The 16,075-nt window shown below is 63.4% G+C and overlaps 1 protein-coding gene across 1 annotated transcript in view; it reads left to right on the top strand.

The window, feature by feature from the left end:
* The window catches only part of COL5A1 (collagen type V alpha 1 chain), a 153,581-nt gene that overhangs the window by 115,728 nt on the left and 21,778 nt on the right, over window positions 1-16,075 (top strand). Inside the window, 17 exon segments of the mRNA XM_058302640.2 lie at window positions 702-755; window positions 1,654-1,761; window positions 3,076-3,165; window positions 3,243-3,296; window positions 4,495-4,602; window positions 7,500-7,607; window positions 8,354-8,407; window positions 8,752-8,805; window positions 8,901-9,008; window positions 9,989-10,042; window positions 10,118-10,225; window positions 11,149-11,202; window positions 11,947-12,054; window positions 12,677-12,730; window positions 13,002-13,055; window positions 13,871-13,924; window positions 14,330-14,383. Coding sequence (XP_058158623.1) covers window positions 702-755; window positions 1,654-1,761; window positions 3,076-3,165; window positions 3,243-3,296; window positions 4,495-4,602; window positions 7,500-7,607; window positions 8,354-8,407; window positions 8,752-8,805; window positions 8,901-9,008; window positions 9,989-10,042; window positions 10,118-10,225; window positions 11,149-11,202; window positions 11,947-12,054; window positions 12,677-12,730; window positions 13,002-13,055; window positions 13,871-13,924; window positions 14,330-14,383 — 1,278 coding nt within the window.

Here is a 16,075-nt window from a genome sequence, read left to right as displayed (position 1 = left end):
GATGTGGATGCTCAATGCCCACGAGCTAGCAGTGGGGGGCTGTCCATCCTCCAATTCTAGCGGTGGCCTTAAAGCAAGAAACGCCCCTCCCCAGACCCTAGAGTTTCCTGCCCCCAGTGAGTGTGGCATCTGGCGTCCCAGCCAGTGCCACGTGTGTGCAGATGGCACCTCAGCAGCTCATGCCGTGTCCCTTCTCTGTGCCCAGAAATTAATCTTGCCTCCCCTACCTCACGTTCCCCTTTGAAGGAGAGCAACACTACCCAGAGTTTAGCCAGGTTGTTCCTTACCGGGAGTGTACGAGCAGGAATGAGACATTTCCCCTGATCGAGTCGATACACCTTAGAGCCCCTAGATGTAAATAAATGCAGAGGGCAGAGGCACTGGGGGGGAAATCCCCACAAATCACCGAGGCGGCTCCCCAGCCTAGATGCCAGCAGCTGAGAACACAGTGTTCCGTCTGCTAAGAAAAATGAGACAGTAATAAAGATGAACCGTTTCCAAGCACAAAATCACGGCAGCGGACAGGCAGGTAGGGACACTAACTCGTCCGGCTTCATTACCTTCATGGAACCAATATGGAAATGAGACGGGAAACAGACCCTCTGCCCTCGGGGGCGCAGGTGCAAGGCTTTCAGCGAGGACGGCGGCGCGCCCCGCGTGGTCCACGGCAGGCGTCTTACCGTGGCCACTGTCTCTTCCAGGGTTTCCAAGGCAAGACCGGCCCTCCAGGTCCCCCAGGTGTGGTTGGCCCTCAGGTAAGATCCTGGGTTTTGGCAGAAATCCAGCACCAACTAGGATCACGGCTCGGGGTGTCGGGTCCCCTAAGAGAGCAGCATAGGTCTCATGGGAAGACTGGCCCCCACTGGTCAGGAAGCTGTACAGAGGGGAAGGAAGGCGTGAGCTACTGTGGGCTCAGTGAGAGCCAATGGGGGGGACAAAGATGGTGGCTGGAGGCGCGCAGGCCTTTGGGGCCAGACCAGGGCCAAGCTTAGGAATTTGGCTTCTGTGTCCTGGGCAGGACCAGCTGTGTCCCTCTTTCCTTATTGTCGGTGGCAGTGGCAGCCCGGTTCTCTTTCCCCTTGATCTTGTCAGGGCCCCTGGGCCTTCTGCTCTAACGTCTGGCAGATCAGCGAGAGGGATAGCTTAGAACCTTCCTTGATGGCTTAGAGCAACAGAGCGGGGCAGCAGGCACAGTGGTTTCTTAGAAGCACCCCTAAGCACCCTAACCTAATAGAACAGTAATTTAGATATCGGCCCACTGCAGCCACAGAACTAACATCAAACAGGCCCTGTGTCCTTGCAGCAGCTCTCCTCTGCCGATCTGGCAATCCACCGCCATGCTGCCTTCTGATTTTTTCTGGGTGGTGCATGCATCTTGCCTAATGAACGATTCAGGGGTAGGGCAGGAACAGAGGGGGGGCCAGTTGGTGGGCCTGGCCGCTGGTGGCCACTCAGTTGGTGGGGCTGGTCACCAGTGTCCACTCACTTGGCTTGCTTTCTTCTGTCCGGATTTTTGCTGGAAAGAGGAGATGTGCAAAGGAAAATGGCTTGGGTGGGTGTGGACGGGCCCTTGGGCTGATCTTGGCTGTAGGAGAAGCTCCCTCACTTGTGTGCCTTGGGGAGCTTTCCTGTGGCTGACTGTCCTTCCCCTAGGGTCCCACGGGAGAAACGGGTCCGATGGGCGAGCGTGGCCACCCTGGGCCCCCAGGGCCACCCGGTGAGCAGGGGCTCCCCGGCCTTGCTGGAAAAGAAGGGACGAAGGTGAGTCACCGCGGTCGTCCCCGCCAGGCAGACTTCTCCAGAGGAACCATTCCGGGACTTGGTCTCTGTTTAAAACTTGCTCTTTTCTGAAAAAGGGTCGTTTCTAGAACAAATGCTCTTTGTGCCCCTTCACTCCAAACCACGTAGACTGGACTCGCTGGGGCTTGGATTGCACCAGGCCTTGAGCCGCCCTGCCGCGGGGGTGGGGTGGCACAGGGTCCCGGGGTCCAGAAGCGCCCTCGGCCCCTCCTCTCGGGGCTGAGTCGAGCTGACAGCTCTTCCTCCAGCGGCCACTGCTGGTCCCAGAGGTGGACAGACCCCTTTCCACTCCTTAGGTCTAGAAGGAATTGAGCAGGAAAAGAATTTAAAACTCCCCACTAGAAGCCTTTGGAAAATAAATTAGAAAAAGAGAAAACAAAAGTTTTTATATCCTGCTCTTGGCGCTTGTCTTAAACGTATCTCGGGAAGCCTCTTCCTGTCTGGTTTGGGCACCCCAAGTTGGGTCCCCTTAGCATCCTCTGTATTAATGTGAAAATAAAGAGCCCTTCCTTTTTCAGCAAGGGACTTGGGAAAATAGAGGCCACCCAGCCTCTTGTACTACACACACCCACACACACCACACATACTCTTGTGCTCTGTGGAGCCCCAGAATCCCCACCCCTTCCAGAAGTGTGGACACGTGTGTGTCCTGGTCCCAAAGAGAGCCCCTGGGCTTGCAGGAATGATGGATAAGACGGTGGGGGATTCTTTGTCGGGGGACCACCGTCCTTGGTGAGGAGGTCAAGTGCATTTGACCTGCTGGTTCAGCTAGAACCCTGGGCTGTCCTATTGGGCCCCAAAGGAAATTCCAGGAGATATTGAAACTCTAGCATACTGAGGGACGTTAAAACTTAGGTGTTGCATCATTTCAGAAAATTTGGTTTCAGGCTTGGAGCCGGCACCCTGAGCTGTGAGACCGTCGAGGGCAATGCATGTAAACGTTTTGTTTTAACCTAAAATCCCCTTCCTTAGGCAAAGTCTTAGGAGGAGCCTCCAATACAGAAGAACGGTAGGTGTGGGCTGGAGCAGCTCTGCCGGGGCAGTCCTGCTGCCCGCTGGCGACGGAGGTGCCTCTCGACCATGAGCTTGGACTTGAGCGTGCGCAGCTGCCGGGGGGTCCGGTCAAGACTCGGAGGCTCCTCTCAATGCCCAGCAGCCGTGGCAAGCCCCACCCCAACCTCGGCCAGGAGGACCCTGGGCTGAGGGTGCCCCCTTTCCTCCCAGCTGGCAAGAGAGGGGGGCTCTGGGAAAAGCTAACCGGCCACTGTGTTTCAGGGTGACCCAGGCCCTGCCGGCCTCCCTGGCAAAGACGGACCTCCGGGATTACGCGGCTTCCCGGGGGATCGAGGGCTTCCCGGCCCAGTGGTGAGTGGGGGCCGGGGGGGGGCCCCAGGGAGGGCGTCTCCCACGGCGCCCCTGACTGCCCTCCTGTCACCTTGCAGGGAGCTCTTGGACTGAAAGGCAGCGAAGGTCCCCCCGGCCCCCCGGGGCCCGCGGTGAGTGGTGCTGGCCGGCGCGGAGCCCTTCCCCCTTCCGCGTGCCGCCCCCCCCACTCCGTGGGCAGATGCGGCAGCCCCGTGGGCCGGGAGGAGCGCAGGGATGCCCCGTCCTGCCGTGCGCCCGGGCGCAAGGGCCGGTGGGGAAGGTGGAGTGAGAAGGAGGCGGACGGCGTGTCCAGGCAGAGCTGGGGAGCCCAGGGCACCCTGCGCGGGGAAGGTGGAGGGAGGGAGACCCAGGCAGTCCCAAGAGAGGGTGACGGGCTGTGCTGTGGAAGCCCCCTCCTGTGCACAGAAGGCTGACCAGCGAGGAAGGGAAAGCGGGAGGCAGGTGTGCTCAGGGTCCACCTGAGCTGGGACCGGTGTAGGAAGGGAAGGCACAGCTGGCCACTCCCCCGGGGCCCAGGTGAGCCTCCGTCCCAGTTGAGCGCCATCAGGTGGGGTCGGGCCCAGAGCCGATGGTTGAGGGGTTCTCCCGGGCCGTCTGTGAGCTCAAGGCTCCCTCCCAAGCTCACGGTTCAGCGTGGGGGCTAAGGAGCCAGCGTCCCCCCGGCTGGGCTGGTGAGCCGGGCAGCTGACAAGGGCGCCCTCCCCCGAGTGAGCAGCAAGCCCATTGCCCTCTCCATGCCTGGTGGAGACGCAGCCCGCGTCACCTTGCCTGCCCCCTCGGCCCCACTCAGAGGCCCGGAGGGAGCCTGCCCCCTGCCCCCGATGCCCCCACCCGCCCCAGGAGAGTCGCCGCCCACCAGGGAGAGGTGGTGACGGGAAGTCAGATGCAAGTGGGGAGCACTGTGTTCCCCTAAAGGGGGCAGAGGGCTGAGCCCCAGATGAGGCTGGGCCGGGCAGACCCTCCTTCCTCGGGCCACAGCCTCCCCTGGAGCGCTCCAGCACCCTGCAGCAGGCAGACCCAAAGGGAGAGAGGATGCTGGGAGCCTAGAAGGGAAAGGGGGCAGTGGGAGGCAAGGGGGGAAGGCAGGTGGGCTCTCGGGTCCCGAGGGGAGGCAGACATGCCCTTGGAGTGGGGGGGGGGGATGACAGCCCCAAATGCTGGGCCTAGAGCTGGTGCCTGCACAGGGCAATAGGGAGCCATTGTGGGCTCCAGGGCAAGCAGGCGCATGGCGAGATACGGGCTGCTTTAGGAGGTCTCCTCCTCGCCATTTGAGACCCTTTGAAATGTGCTGTTTTCTTGTCCCAACAGGGGTCTCCAGGGGAGAGAGGTCCAGCGGGCGCCGCAGGACCCATCGGAATTCCAGGGAGACCCGGGCCCCAGGGACCTCCAGGGCCAGCTGGAGAGAAAGGGGCTCCTGTAAGTACCATCCCGGGTTCCAGGGTGCCGTGCGGGAGCCCCCTCCCCTTCTGCAGCTCGTCCCCCTGCCCGTGGTGTTCCCGGGGGTTTGCCTCCTGAGGTGTGAAACTTGGCATCGTCTTCTGAGGAAAGTTTGGCCATTCCAAGGAGCCCTGACTGGGGGACAAGGGGCAGGGGGTGGGGTGCCCCCATTTCCACGTTCTTTCCGCAGGGCCTGCCCGGCACCTGGGGGAGGGGCTGCAGACGCTTGGTCCTCCGGGGCTCGGGTCCAGCCTTGGGGCACCAAGTGTCGCCACGTGCACGGGCAGGCCCTGCACCTGCCGTGCCGGCGCCCTGCCCCCCCATGGCCTAAGCCATCATCTCTGTGAGAAAGATGAACATTGGGAATGGGGTAGACAAGGGCAGAAGATGGTCTAGTCAGGAAGGGAAGGGAGAGAGGAAAGATGGGGGGCTTCTCCCTGCACGCCGTGACAAACTGGCCCCTTGGGGAGTCCAGAATTTGGCAGACGTGGCATCTCCCGGTGTGGGAGGGGCCAGTCTGTTAAACCAAACGAGACCCAAGCTTCCCCGGGGAGTTACCTTCCTGGCCTCAGATACTTCCTGCGAAGAAAAAATGCAGCCCCTTTGCCAAGCTCCTTTCCCTGAATAACGCAAGAAACGCCGTGTCCCGTCCTGAAGCAGCTCACCCCGAGCCATATTTGATTTCACCCTCCAGAATTCTGCAGCCTCTGTCTGTCCCCGCATTAGCCAGCGGCAGGGACAAACCCCAGCGGAGCCTTCCCTTCTGAATTCAGTGTCGGGGAAGCTGCGCTCTGGGGAAGGGGCACGTGCCAACACAAGCGGTCTCTGACAGCACGACCGCGAGATGTCATTTTCCTTACGCATTCGCTCTCGGTGGTTCGTGGGAGGAGAAATGGCCTGAATGCGATCCTTGGACGCGAACTCCCTGTCGCAACCGCTTCGGGAACATCTGCGCCCTTGAATAATTCAATGTGTAATCAGGGAGATAAAGAGGCCACTCTGATGGCATCTAATCACGTGCAATGAGGCACCCAGGACTTTGATCCAGCTGAGCGATGTGCTAGAGAACTGCCACCTCACAAGCACTCTGCGCAAAGGAAGCACGTGCAGAGTCCGCTGGAAACGGCGTGGTTCATGGTTTCAAGAAAGTAAAGGTTTAAGCGGAAGACTAGGCAGACTTGCAATATCGAGTGAAATGCTTATCATTCCCCAGAGGGCGCTGGAGGAGGAGAGGAGGAGGAGGAGAAGGTCCAGCGTGTCCCAGAACCCCAGGCCAGGCCGTGGGGAGGGACAGCACGGCTGCCCGCAGGCCCTGGCTCCTGCCTCCCCACGGCCTGGCGGGTGGAGAAAGTCATGTTGCTCAGAACTGAGCAAGGAAAGGGGGAGACGTGGCGGGAACCCCGGCAGCGTCTCCCCCTCCTGCGTGATGTGCGCCGCGCCCTGGCCGCGTTTAGGCTCAGGCCCTGCGTGTACGTTTTCTCCCTCCTTCCCGCCTCCCCAGCATCCACACCCCCTTAATCGGGGACTGTTGGAAGAGAGGGACTCCTGGCGGGTGTGGGAAATGCAAGCTGCCCCAGGGCAATACGTTGGCCCGCAAAGCCGAGCACAGCGAAGGGGCAGCGATGAAGAAAACGGACCGAAGTTAGGAGGAAAGGAAAGATAGTACGTGTGTGCATCTATGTGTGCGTGTGTGGGAGTGTGCATGCTTGTGTGCATGTGTGTGTATCTGTGAGGTGTGCAGGTGTGTGCGCGCACAAGTGTGTGAGTGTATGCATGTCTTGGTGTGCCTGTGTGCAGGTGTGCACATGTGAGCGTGTGTGTGTGCATCTCTGTGTGCATGTACTTAAGTATGTGTGTGTATGCAGCTATATTTGTGCATGTGCCTGTCTGTGTGCATGGGAATGCGCGGGCATATGTCTGTGTGTGCATGTGTTTGAGCATGTGTATGAATGTGCACTTGTGTGTACGTGCGTACATCTGTGTGTGCAATCGTATGCATGCGTGCACATGTGTGCATGTGTTTGTGTGGTGTGTACTGCACGCGTGTGCACATGTGTGCATGTGCATACGCTTGTGTGTAGGTGTGTGCCTGTGCATCAGGGGTGCATGTGCGTGAGTGTGCATTCATGTGTGTGAGAGCATGGGACATGTGAGTACATGTGTGCATGTGTGCATCCACGTATATGCATGTGCGTTTGCCTGTGCATGTGTGAGTGTGCATCCGTGTGTGTGTGAGTATGGCACATGAGAGTACATATGTGCATGTTAGTGTGTAAGTGTTGTATCGTGTGTGCCTGTGTGTTTGCCTGTGCATCAGGGATGTGTGTGCATGTGTGTGAGTGTGCATCCAAGTGTGTTTATGTGTGAGCGTGGCACATGTGAGTACACGTGTGCATGTTAGTGTGTGTGCATCCATGTATGTGCACGTGTGTGCCTGTGCATCAGGGGTGCGTGTGTGCATGTGTGTATAGAGAACTGGAGGAGGAAGCACGCTCTGGGCTGGGGCTGCAGCTCAGACGCTCCCTGTCGCTGGCCTTGGCGGTCCATGATGGCGCCTCCTGTAGGCTCAGGAATTTGGGGCTGGGTTTGGATCCTGGCTCTTCTCCTGCTCACTGACTGCCTCAGTTTCCCCATCCGTAGAGGGAGCACTTCCCAGGATGAATGTGGATAACTGCGGCGATGCCTGGGAGGTGTGTGTTCAGGCCTGGCTCTGAATCAGCCTCCGTGTCGCTGGCTAAACTGCGTCACCCTTGTGGGGACCACCCTCCCCCAGGCCCCCCACTTGTTTCCACGGGTGCCTCTCTGGGGTGCTGAGCTGGCGGCAGGATGTTCGAACTGTGGAGCTGTGCTTGACCAGGCATCTTTGTCCCCTGTAGGGCGAGAAAGGTCCACAAGGCCCAGCTGGCCGGGACGGTCTCCAGGGTCCCGTGGGGCTCCCTGGCCCGGCTGGCCCCGTGGGCCCCCCCGGAGAAGATGGCGACAAGGTAAGGAGAGCGCAGAGGGGCACCCGCGCACAGGGGCTCAGCTGACAGAGAGCAGCCGGTGCCCACCCTGCAGCTCGGCTCTAGAGTAATAAACGAGACTGCTGACATGCTGGACAAACCGAGAGACCCGTGTCCCCGCGTGTGGTTTCACGGTTGCCCACGGCCTTTGCTATCAGTAGTCGGAACACAGCAGACTGCTCCCCATCCCCCCACCCCCTCCCCAAATCATTCCAGACTGGGACCCTGGGGAGCCCGGTTTAGACGTCATTTAGAGAGGATGGTGGCATTCAGCTCCTTGGTTTGACTTTGCATTTATGACAACTTTCTGGGGACGTTCCTTACTCAGCCGATGCCTCCCGTCTCGGGGTGGAAAGAAGCCCCGGGCCAGTCGAGACGGGGCACGTGCCACACTTTCCCTGGAAACACAGCAATCGTTTTGCCTGCTCTTCTGCCGCCGTGTGTGCGGCCCAGTTTGAAAAACAGGAACTATTTTCCAGATGGTTTTCCGCACATTTTAAAATCTGCTAAGATTCTGCTGAGCATAAGATGCAGACGCTGTCCCTTCCAGCCCTTGTATTGAAAGGGGAGCCAGAGTAGTATACGCAGAGGTTTCTTCTTAGCAAACTTCCCAAGGCACCTGGGGAGGGAATGCTTCTCCACCTCCAAGGAAAAGCCATTCCGAGGCCCGGCGGATGTCCAGATGGCTGTGGGGCTGTCTGACGGCGCCTCCCTCCCTCTTCCTCCAGGGAGAGATCGGGGAACCGGGACAAAAAGGAAGCAAGGGGGACAAGGGCGAGCAGGTAAGGAGCCCCTCGGGTGAGTGGGGCAAGGGTGGGGCTCCGGGGCCCTGTGAGCACCCACCGCCTGGCTCGCCTCTCCCGTCTGACTCCATGTCTGTGCGTGCATTCAGCGTGCCCGTATGCGAGAGAACGCCCCGGGGAGCCCCCGGGCTTTGTGACGCCCGCGACAGAGCGCGCGCTGCTGCAGCCACGTTTCCCCTCTGTGTGCTGTTGCGTGGGGGGCGAACCCCGGCCCGGGTCCCGGCCCCGGGGCTGAGCAGCGCCCGCTCGGACCTGCCTCCCCACCTCCCCGGCCTCGCTGCCTTTCCGGAAGCAACCCCACATCTCTGTCTTCTTCCCCGCAGGGTCCCCCCGGGCCGACGGGTCCTCAAGGGCCCATTGGACAGCCAGGCCCTGCCGTGAGTATCCCGTGTGGGTGACCCGGAGACCGGCCCCGCCAGCCGCTGCCACCGCAACGCGCATCCTCACCCACGGCTCTGCTCTCTCCCTGCAGGGGGCTGACGGCGAGCCCGGACCCCGAGGCCAGCAGGGCCTTTTCGGGCAGAAGGGGGACGAAGGTCCGAGAGGATTTCCTGGCCCCCCCGGGCCAGTGGGGCTGCAGGTACCTGCCCGGGGTTCACACTGGCCCGTGGTCTCCCCCCGAGTTCCTGCGTCTTTGCTGCGCCCTCCCCGCCTGTCTCTTTAAGGACAGGCCAGCTGGTCTGGGCTGCAGAGCTCCCCAAAGGGAGGGGGTGCGAATCCGCACCTACGCCGTGTGGGCTTCTGTAGATCAGCGGCATTTATTTCCATGCTGGCTGTATAAAATCGGGAAAATACTGGAAGGAAAGAGAAATCGCTGCTAAGCGTGCCCCCTGGAACATTTGGGCACATTTCGTCGCCGTGTCTGTTCCCTGTACGTACAAACCTGCACATATGCACGTGTGACCTTTGGAAAAGTCAAATCCCACTATTTGCCTAGAAAGTTTTGCACCCAGCTTTGGCCCTCCCGTCTTGCTTCGTGAGTGTGGTCGAAGGTCCCTAAACATTCCTTGAACACATGACACTGTATTTGCTTTGGAAAGCACGACTTGGAGTTGCGACAGCTTCCGGGTGTGATGTCATTTCTTCGGACACCACCGACAGCCGGCTCGCTGGCTTTTACTGTGCCGTGGAGCGCATGGCAGGCCCCTTTTCCGTAAATCTTTCCTGCTTCTCTCGGTACTTCCCGGGGCTAAGTTCTGGGAACCCAAGTCTTGGGGTTGTTCTTGTGTCTAGCTGTGCATAGAAGCACGTTCCAGTGGCGGCTTCCAGATGCCCGGCGCTGTGCCAAGGGACACGGGCCGTTGGCGTGGGCCTGGCGGGTTGGTGGGCCACACTGTGCCGGGGGACGCTGACAATCAATGTGGGCCTGGCAGGGCAGTGGGCCACGCCGTGCCGGGGGACACTGACCATCGGCGTGGGCCTGGCAGGGCGGTGGGCCGCACCGCAATGGGGGACACTGACCATCGACGTGGTCCTGGCGGGTTGGTGGGCCGTGCCGTGCTGGGGGACGTGGGCCTGTCGGGCCATGCCAGCGTCCCTGACCGCCCCTCTCTCCCCCAGGGCTTGCCAGGGCCTCCTGGGGAGAAGGGCGAGACAGGAGACGTGGGCCAGATGGTGAGTGCGGGGCGTGCAGGGCGGGGTGCTGGCCGGTGGGCGTGACCGCGTGTGCTCAGCGCTCTCCTTTCCCAGGGCCCACCTGGCCCCCCCGGCCCCCGAGGACCCTCCGGATCCCCAGGCGCAGATGGGCCACAAGGTCCCCCGGGCGGCATCGGAAATCCTGGCGCTGTGGGCGAGAAGGTGACGCTGGCGGCCGGTTGGGGCACCAGAGGCCTGGTGGAGGGGGGCGGGGCCTGCATATCGGGGCGCATTTGAGACTTAGAGAAAGATTCATGACGCAGAAGCGGGGTGCTCGGCACGGTGCTCTGTGGCCACCTTGCACAGCCTTTCCATTCGGCGCACCCACCCACGCAGCCCCTGCCACCTTCCCCGAGGCGGCTCTGAGGGGCGGAGGTGCCCCGGGAGAGCTGTGCCACGGTGCAGCCAGTCCCTGTTCCACGCGCGTTCCTGTTTTCCCATCGCACTGGGCTTTCCAGTGACTCGGCACGAGGGCGCAGTGTGTGTAAGCGCCGCACGCGCAGGTGTGTGCAAGCGCCGCACGCGCAGGTTTGTGTAGGTGCGTGCCTGCTGCGTGGAACCGCGCCCAACCCGGCCCCCGGAGCAGCCTGAGTTCCCGCTCCGTTCAAAGCACTTACATGTGTCCCTTTGGCTAAATGGGAAGACGTGCGTGCGCATCGTCTCCCTGCGTCCTCTGCCCACATTTCCAGGGATTTCAGGCTGTTAGGTGGAAAGGAGGAAATTCCCATCCCTGCTCTTTGTCACGAGGCAATGACAGACCACAGGTGGAGGACGAGCAGCTCCGCTCAGCGGCTCACCCCGAGCCAGCCTCCATCTGCATTGCCCCGTGTCCCTGAGGCCTCGGCCGCGCCCCACCCCTTTGCCCAGCTTCCTGCCGTCACCCCACTCGCACACCCGCCCCGGCCAAGCCCCCTCCCACTCTCCTGTGTGCACGGGAGCCCCTCTCTCTGTGCACCAGCCACGCGCCTGCACGTACCGTGCAGTGGACGAGGGGGGCTGAGGACCGCGAGCACTGGTCCCCGGGACCCCAGCGCAGGGAGCCGGCGCCTGCCTGCCCCTCACTCCCGTGTCCTGTTTGCTCTCAGGGGGAGCCTGGAGAAGCCGGCGAGCCTGGCCTTCCTGGAGAAGGGGGCCCTCTGGTGAGTGGGTGTGCCTTCAGGGCAGGGCGGCCGTGGCCCAGCAGGACAGGGAGCCCCAGTCTGCCTCAGTTTCCATCCGTGTGAGGGGCCGGGGACGCCATGTGTTCTGACCTCGTGGAAGTACTGCAAAAAAGAGAGAGTGTGCACATGCGTGTGCACTCAGGTGACACTCAGCACCCACGACCGCGGCTGACGGTCACTCAGCCAGGTGCGGTGTCCAAGGCCCTCCCCAGGCTGTCACAGATGTGTGGGGTGGTTGCCTGGAGGCCACAGGACGCCCCGGCCCCCTGGGCAGTGGGAACCCTGAGGGTGTCGGCGGTTAAATATCCCATTGTGAACAGCAGCGAATCACCCTCCCTGCAGCGCGTTACTTCTCATCTGCCGTCCTGATGGGCTCACAGTCAACACCAAGTTTCAAAACTCCCTCCACCTGCTGGGAGATGATTCCTCCCGGAATCAGAGAATTTGCCCGAAGAATATTTGTTCAGGGTGGGGGTGGGGGTGGGGCTTCTAGCTGCTCCCTCTGCCACTCAGAGGGTGGGTCCAGGTGCCCCAGCCCCTGGTGGTCCCCGCTGACCACTGGTCTCAGCGGCCAGCCTCACCCCTGCGCGAGCCAAGCCTTGATGACGGGTGGCCAGCGGGGCCTCTGGTCAGGGCCGCGCAGGGGCCATCGGGCTGGATGAGACGTGGCGGGATGTGGCGTGGGGGGTCTGCAGCACACGGAGACTCGCCTTCCCCCCGCAGGGACCTAAAGGAGAAAGGGGAGAGAAGGGCGAGTCGGGCCCCTCGGGTGCTGCTGGACCGCCCGGACCCAAAGGCCCTCCTGGAGATGACGGCCCCAAGGGCAGCCCGGTGAGTGGCCCTGGCATGCTCGGGTGTCCCGGGGCAGGGGGCAGGGTCTACCTCCTGGGTCATTCTGGCCCTTCAGTGGTGCCCTCTGCTTGGCGGAGAGCTGCACAAGCAGAGTATGTCCTGGGCTGCCATCCCCACGTCCAGCGTTTTCAGAGCAGCCACCGAACCCCAACGGCCCAGAAGGAGCCGGGCTGCAGGAGCTCCAGGGCTTCTGTTGTCGGGGCGCCCGGTCCCCGCAGCCTGGGCCTCTTGCCGCACCAGGGCTCTGGACCCCCTTGGGATTGCCCTGATGGCTCCCCTGGGGGGTCTCTGAGCAATACGTTCTAGAAGCAGGGCGGTCCAAGCTCTAGAGCCGGCCTGGAGCCTGTGCACGACGTGAGGGTGGTGCCCCCGGCCCCCGCGCATCTCTGAAAGCCAGCGAGGCCTCACCAGCTCGTGGCTCGTTGCCTGGCTCGGTGGGGATGGCGCTCGAGAAGGGCGCCCTGCGTTGTGCAGCGCGCTGTACGTGATCGGGAGAAGGTTCTAGCAGCCGGGTGCGGCAGGAAGGCCTCTGTGTGCAGAGACAGGCTGGCGGTGCGCGGTCCAGGTCTCTGGCTAACGACCTTGTCCGTCTGTCCGTCAGGGCCCCGTTGGTTTTCCTGGAGATCCTGGTCCCCCTGGAGAGCCCGGCCCCGCGGTAGGTGTCCGGGGGTAGGACCCCAGTGCCCGCCTCTCGTCAGCCCCCTTTTTGCCTTTCTGGTTTCTTTTCCGCTAGCCTTGTGGTGTTCCTCCTTGGGGCACAGCCCTCTCCCAGGAGAAAATGCATTTCCCGTGTCTGAGTAAAGCCTGGGCCCAGCTCCAGGGGACTTGGGTTTCCCAAAAGGCGCTGAGGATGGGTTGGGGGTCAGCGGGTGAACTTGGGGTGCCGTCTGGTCTGGACAGGAGGTGACTGGCTTTTGTCCCCACAGGGTCAAGACGGGCCACCCGGTGACAAAGGCGACGATGGCGAACCTGGGCAAACGGTGTGTCCGCCCCGTCCGCGCCCTCAGGGTTCTGACTGTGCTCTGTGGCGGGGGACCCCCACCCCTGCATGTCCAGCGGGCCTTGTCCATTGCTGGGAGAGCCCCCAGACCCTGCTGCTTCCCAGTCCTGACGCTTCACCGGGACAGGGTCGCGAGCCCCCTCTGCGGGTCTCGCGAAAGCTCTGGACCCTCTTCCCAAGAGGAGCCTGCAGGTGCCAGCCGCGCCAGCGGTTTCCTGACGGTTGCAGGGGTCTCGGCCCCAGGCAAAACCCTTGGGACCGGCCGGGCACTCTGCTTCGCAGGCCCGCCGCCTGCCCGCTGCCGGCCCTCACGCAGCGCGTCCCCGCTGGCCCGCTGAGCGGGACGCTGCCTCGCTCGAGTCCTCGTGGCTGGCGCGCGCCGTAGAGCTCCAGCGGCTCCGCTTCATTGGAGCTGCCGGACAGTCCCTCCCGCCCTCGCCCACCCCCACCAGTGACGGCAAAGTGCTGGGGTGGGGGCGATGGACCCACGTGCAGAAGGCCACCCCGGAGGGGGCCACCTGTACCGCCGCCCGGCCCAGGGACGAGCTCATGTCCTGCTGGGATGGGGTCCTCCTTGGTGGGAGGGAGGGGACACCGGCAACGGCCACCAGCGGTCACCCTTGGAGTGGGGACGTTTCTCCAAAGGCAGCCGTTGTAGCGGAGAATTCCGGCACGAGTGCGCGTGGGGAGGGCGCCGCAGGGCCGGGCAAGGGGAGAGCGGCTGGGAGGGCCGTGGGCGCACGGGACCCCCTGCCCGGCCACGCGGCCCCTAAGCACGCCCCGTTCTCTCCACAGGGCTCCCCGGGCCCCACTGGAGAGCCGGGCCCCTCCGGGCCGCCGGGGAAAAGGGTAACTACGCCCGGATCCCCCCTCCCCCGTTCCCCCCCCCCTGCGCCCCCGCCCGGCCCCAGGGTTCCACGCCACGCCGTGGGCAGGGCTCCTGCCCCGAGCGCGTCCCCCTCAGCTTCCGCCCACCGGGGGGAAAGCACCCACAGCGCTGGGCGACGCCTCTCCCTGCGCCAGGCCCGCCCGCGCTTTACTTGGCGCGTTGAGCAGCCGCCGTCCAGGATACCGAGGGGCGGAGGTGGGGCCGGGGGAGCGGACGCCTGTGGGAATGGGGTCCTCGGGGTGCTCTAGGGGCCCAGTGCCTGCGGGCAGGGGGCTCGCCCGCCCCGCCCCAGCCCTCCTCCCTCCAGGCGCTGAGCCCCTGCTCCCGGAGCCTGCGCCCTCGTGACATGCTCTCGTGTCTTCCAGGGTCCCCCCGGTCCCGCCGGCCCTGAAGGCCGACAGGGCGAGAAAGGAGCCAAGGTAACGGGGGCCAGGCGGGGTGAGGCCTCCCGGGTGGGAGGGGCTGGAGGGACACCAGGAGGGCCGAAGGGAAGTGTGTGGCACAGCCAAGCCCGGAGGGGCGGGAAGGGCGGAGCGCTGGAAGCGCCGGCAGAGGGGGGAGGGACAGGTGTGAGGCCCCAGGAGAGGGATGGGGGCAGGTGTGAGGCCCCAGGAGAAGATGCGGGGCAGGTGTGAGGCCCCAGGAGAGGGATGGGGACAGGTGTGAGGCCCCAGAGATGGAGGGACAGGTGTGAGACCCCAGGAGAGGATGGGAGGCAGGTGTGAGACTCCAGCAGTGAAGGGGGCAGGTGTGAGGCCCAGGAGAGGATGGGGGGCAGGTGTGAGGTCCAGGAGAGGATGGGGGATAGGTGTGAGGCCCCAGAGATGGAGGGGCAGGTGTGAGGCCCAGGAGAGGATGAAAGGGCAGGTGTGAGGCCCCAGGAGACGATGGGGGTGGGGGTGGGTGGGGGGAGGGGACAGGTGTGAGGCCCCAGGGATAGAGGGGCAGGTGTGAGACCTCAGGAGAGTATGGGAGGCAGGTGTGAGACTCCAGTAGTGAAGGGGGCAGGTGGGGGGCCCAGGAGAGGAATGGGGGCAGGTGTGACGCCCCAGGGATGGAGGGGCAGGTGTGAGACCCCAGGAGAGGATGGGGGGCAGGCAGGTGTGAGGCCCAGGAGAGGATGAGGGGCAGGTGTGAGGCCCCAGAGATGGAGGGGCCGGTGTGAGACTCCAGGAGAGGATGGGGGGCAGGTGTGAGGCCCAGGAGAGGATGAGGGGCAGGTATGAGGCCCCCGCGGTGGGGGGGGGGCAGGTTCCAGCACTGGGGCCGCTGCAGAGACCTGGCTCTCCCTGTGAGAGAATCAACCTCCCCTCAAGGAAAGCCGCCCTGGCAGGGCCCCAGGCCACCGCGTCCGTGTTTCCGGACGTCACAGGTCCATCTGCCCACCGGCCTGAGGAGGGTGGTGTGGCGGGCCCTCCCATGAGCCCGGGCTGGGTGCAGACGGGCTGCGCACTCAGGCCAGGCGTTCAGGAGGCCGCGCCTCAGCCTCTCGCCCCAGAGGGGAGACGGAGCCAGGGCTGAGCTCGGGGCCCGAGCACCCACGGGCGTCGCTGCCTGCGCTGTGGCAGCCCGGAGCCGGCCCAGGGCCCACACGGCGCCTTCTCACTGGCCAAGGTGGGGCCGTCAGCTCTCCCCTGGGGGCCCCGTGTCCCCAATGAGATGGTGGTGGACGGCGTCCAGCCCCAGCCTGCTCGGGCCATGGTGCTGGGACCGCGCGGGGGCCGTGTCTGCGCCATCCCCCGTGTCCGCTGGGACCTCCTTGTCGCCCCTGGTGCTGATTGCCCTGTCCATCTGACCACACTGGCCTCTGTCCACTCATACTACCCCATCCCCCGTCCACTCTGACCGTTCTGTCCCCAATACACTCTGAGCACCCCGTCCACCATGGCCACCCCGTCCCCCATCCACTTGGACTCCTGCCCTCATCCACTCTGACCGCCCCGTCCTTATCTTCTGTGACCCCCCCGTCCACTGTAACTGCCCTGTCCCTCCGTCCACTACGACTGCCCATCCCCCTTGGTGGTTGTGTCCACTCGGTGGCAGTTGGCCTCATCGACGGGCACCTGAGAGCTGGTGACAGGATGTGAGCTGGGGTTCCCTGGGCTCCCGGG

Source organism: Dasypus novemcinctus, chromosome 8 (assembly GCF_030445035.2).
Source record: "Dasypus novemcinctus isolate mDasNov1 chromosome 8, mDasNov1.1.hap2, whole genome shotgun sequence".
NCBI lineage: Eukaryota > Metazoa > Chordata > Mammalia > Cingulata > Dasypodidae > Dasypus > Dasypus novemcinctus.
Note: the sequence above shows the minus strand (reverse complement) of the source record. Positions and strands in the feature narration are given on the sequence as shown.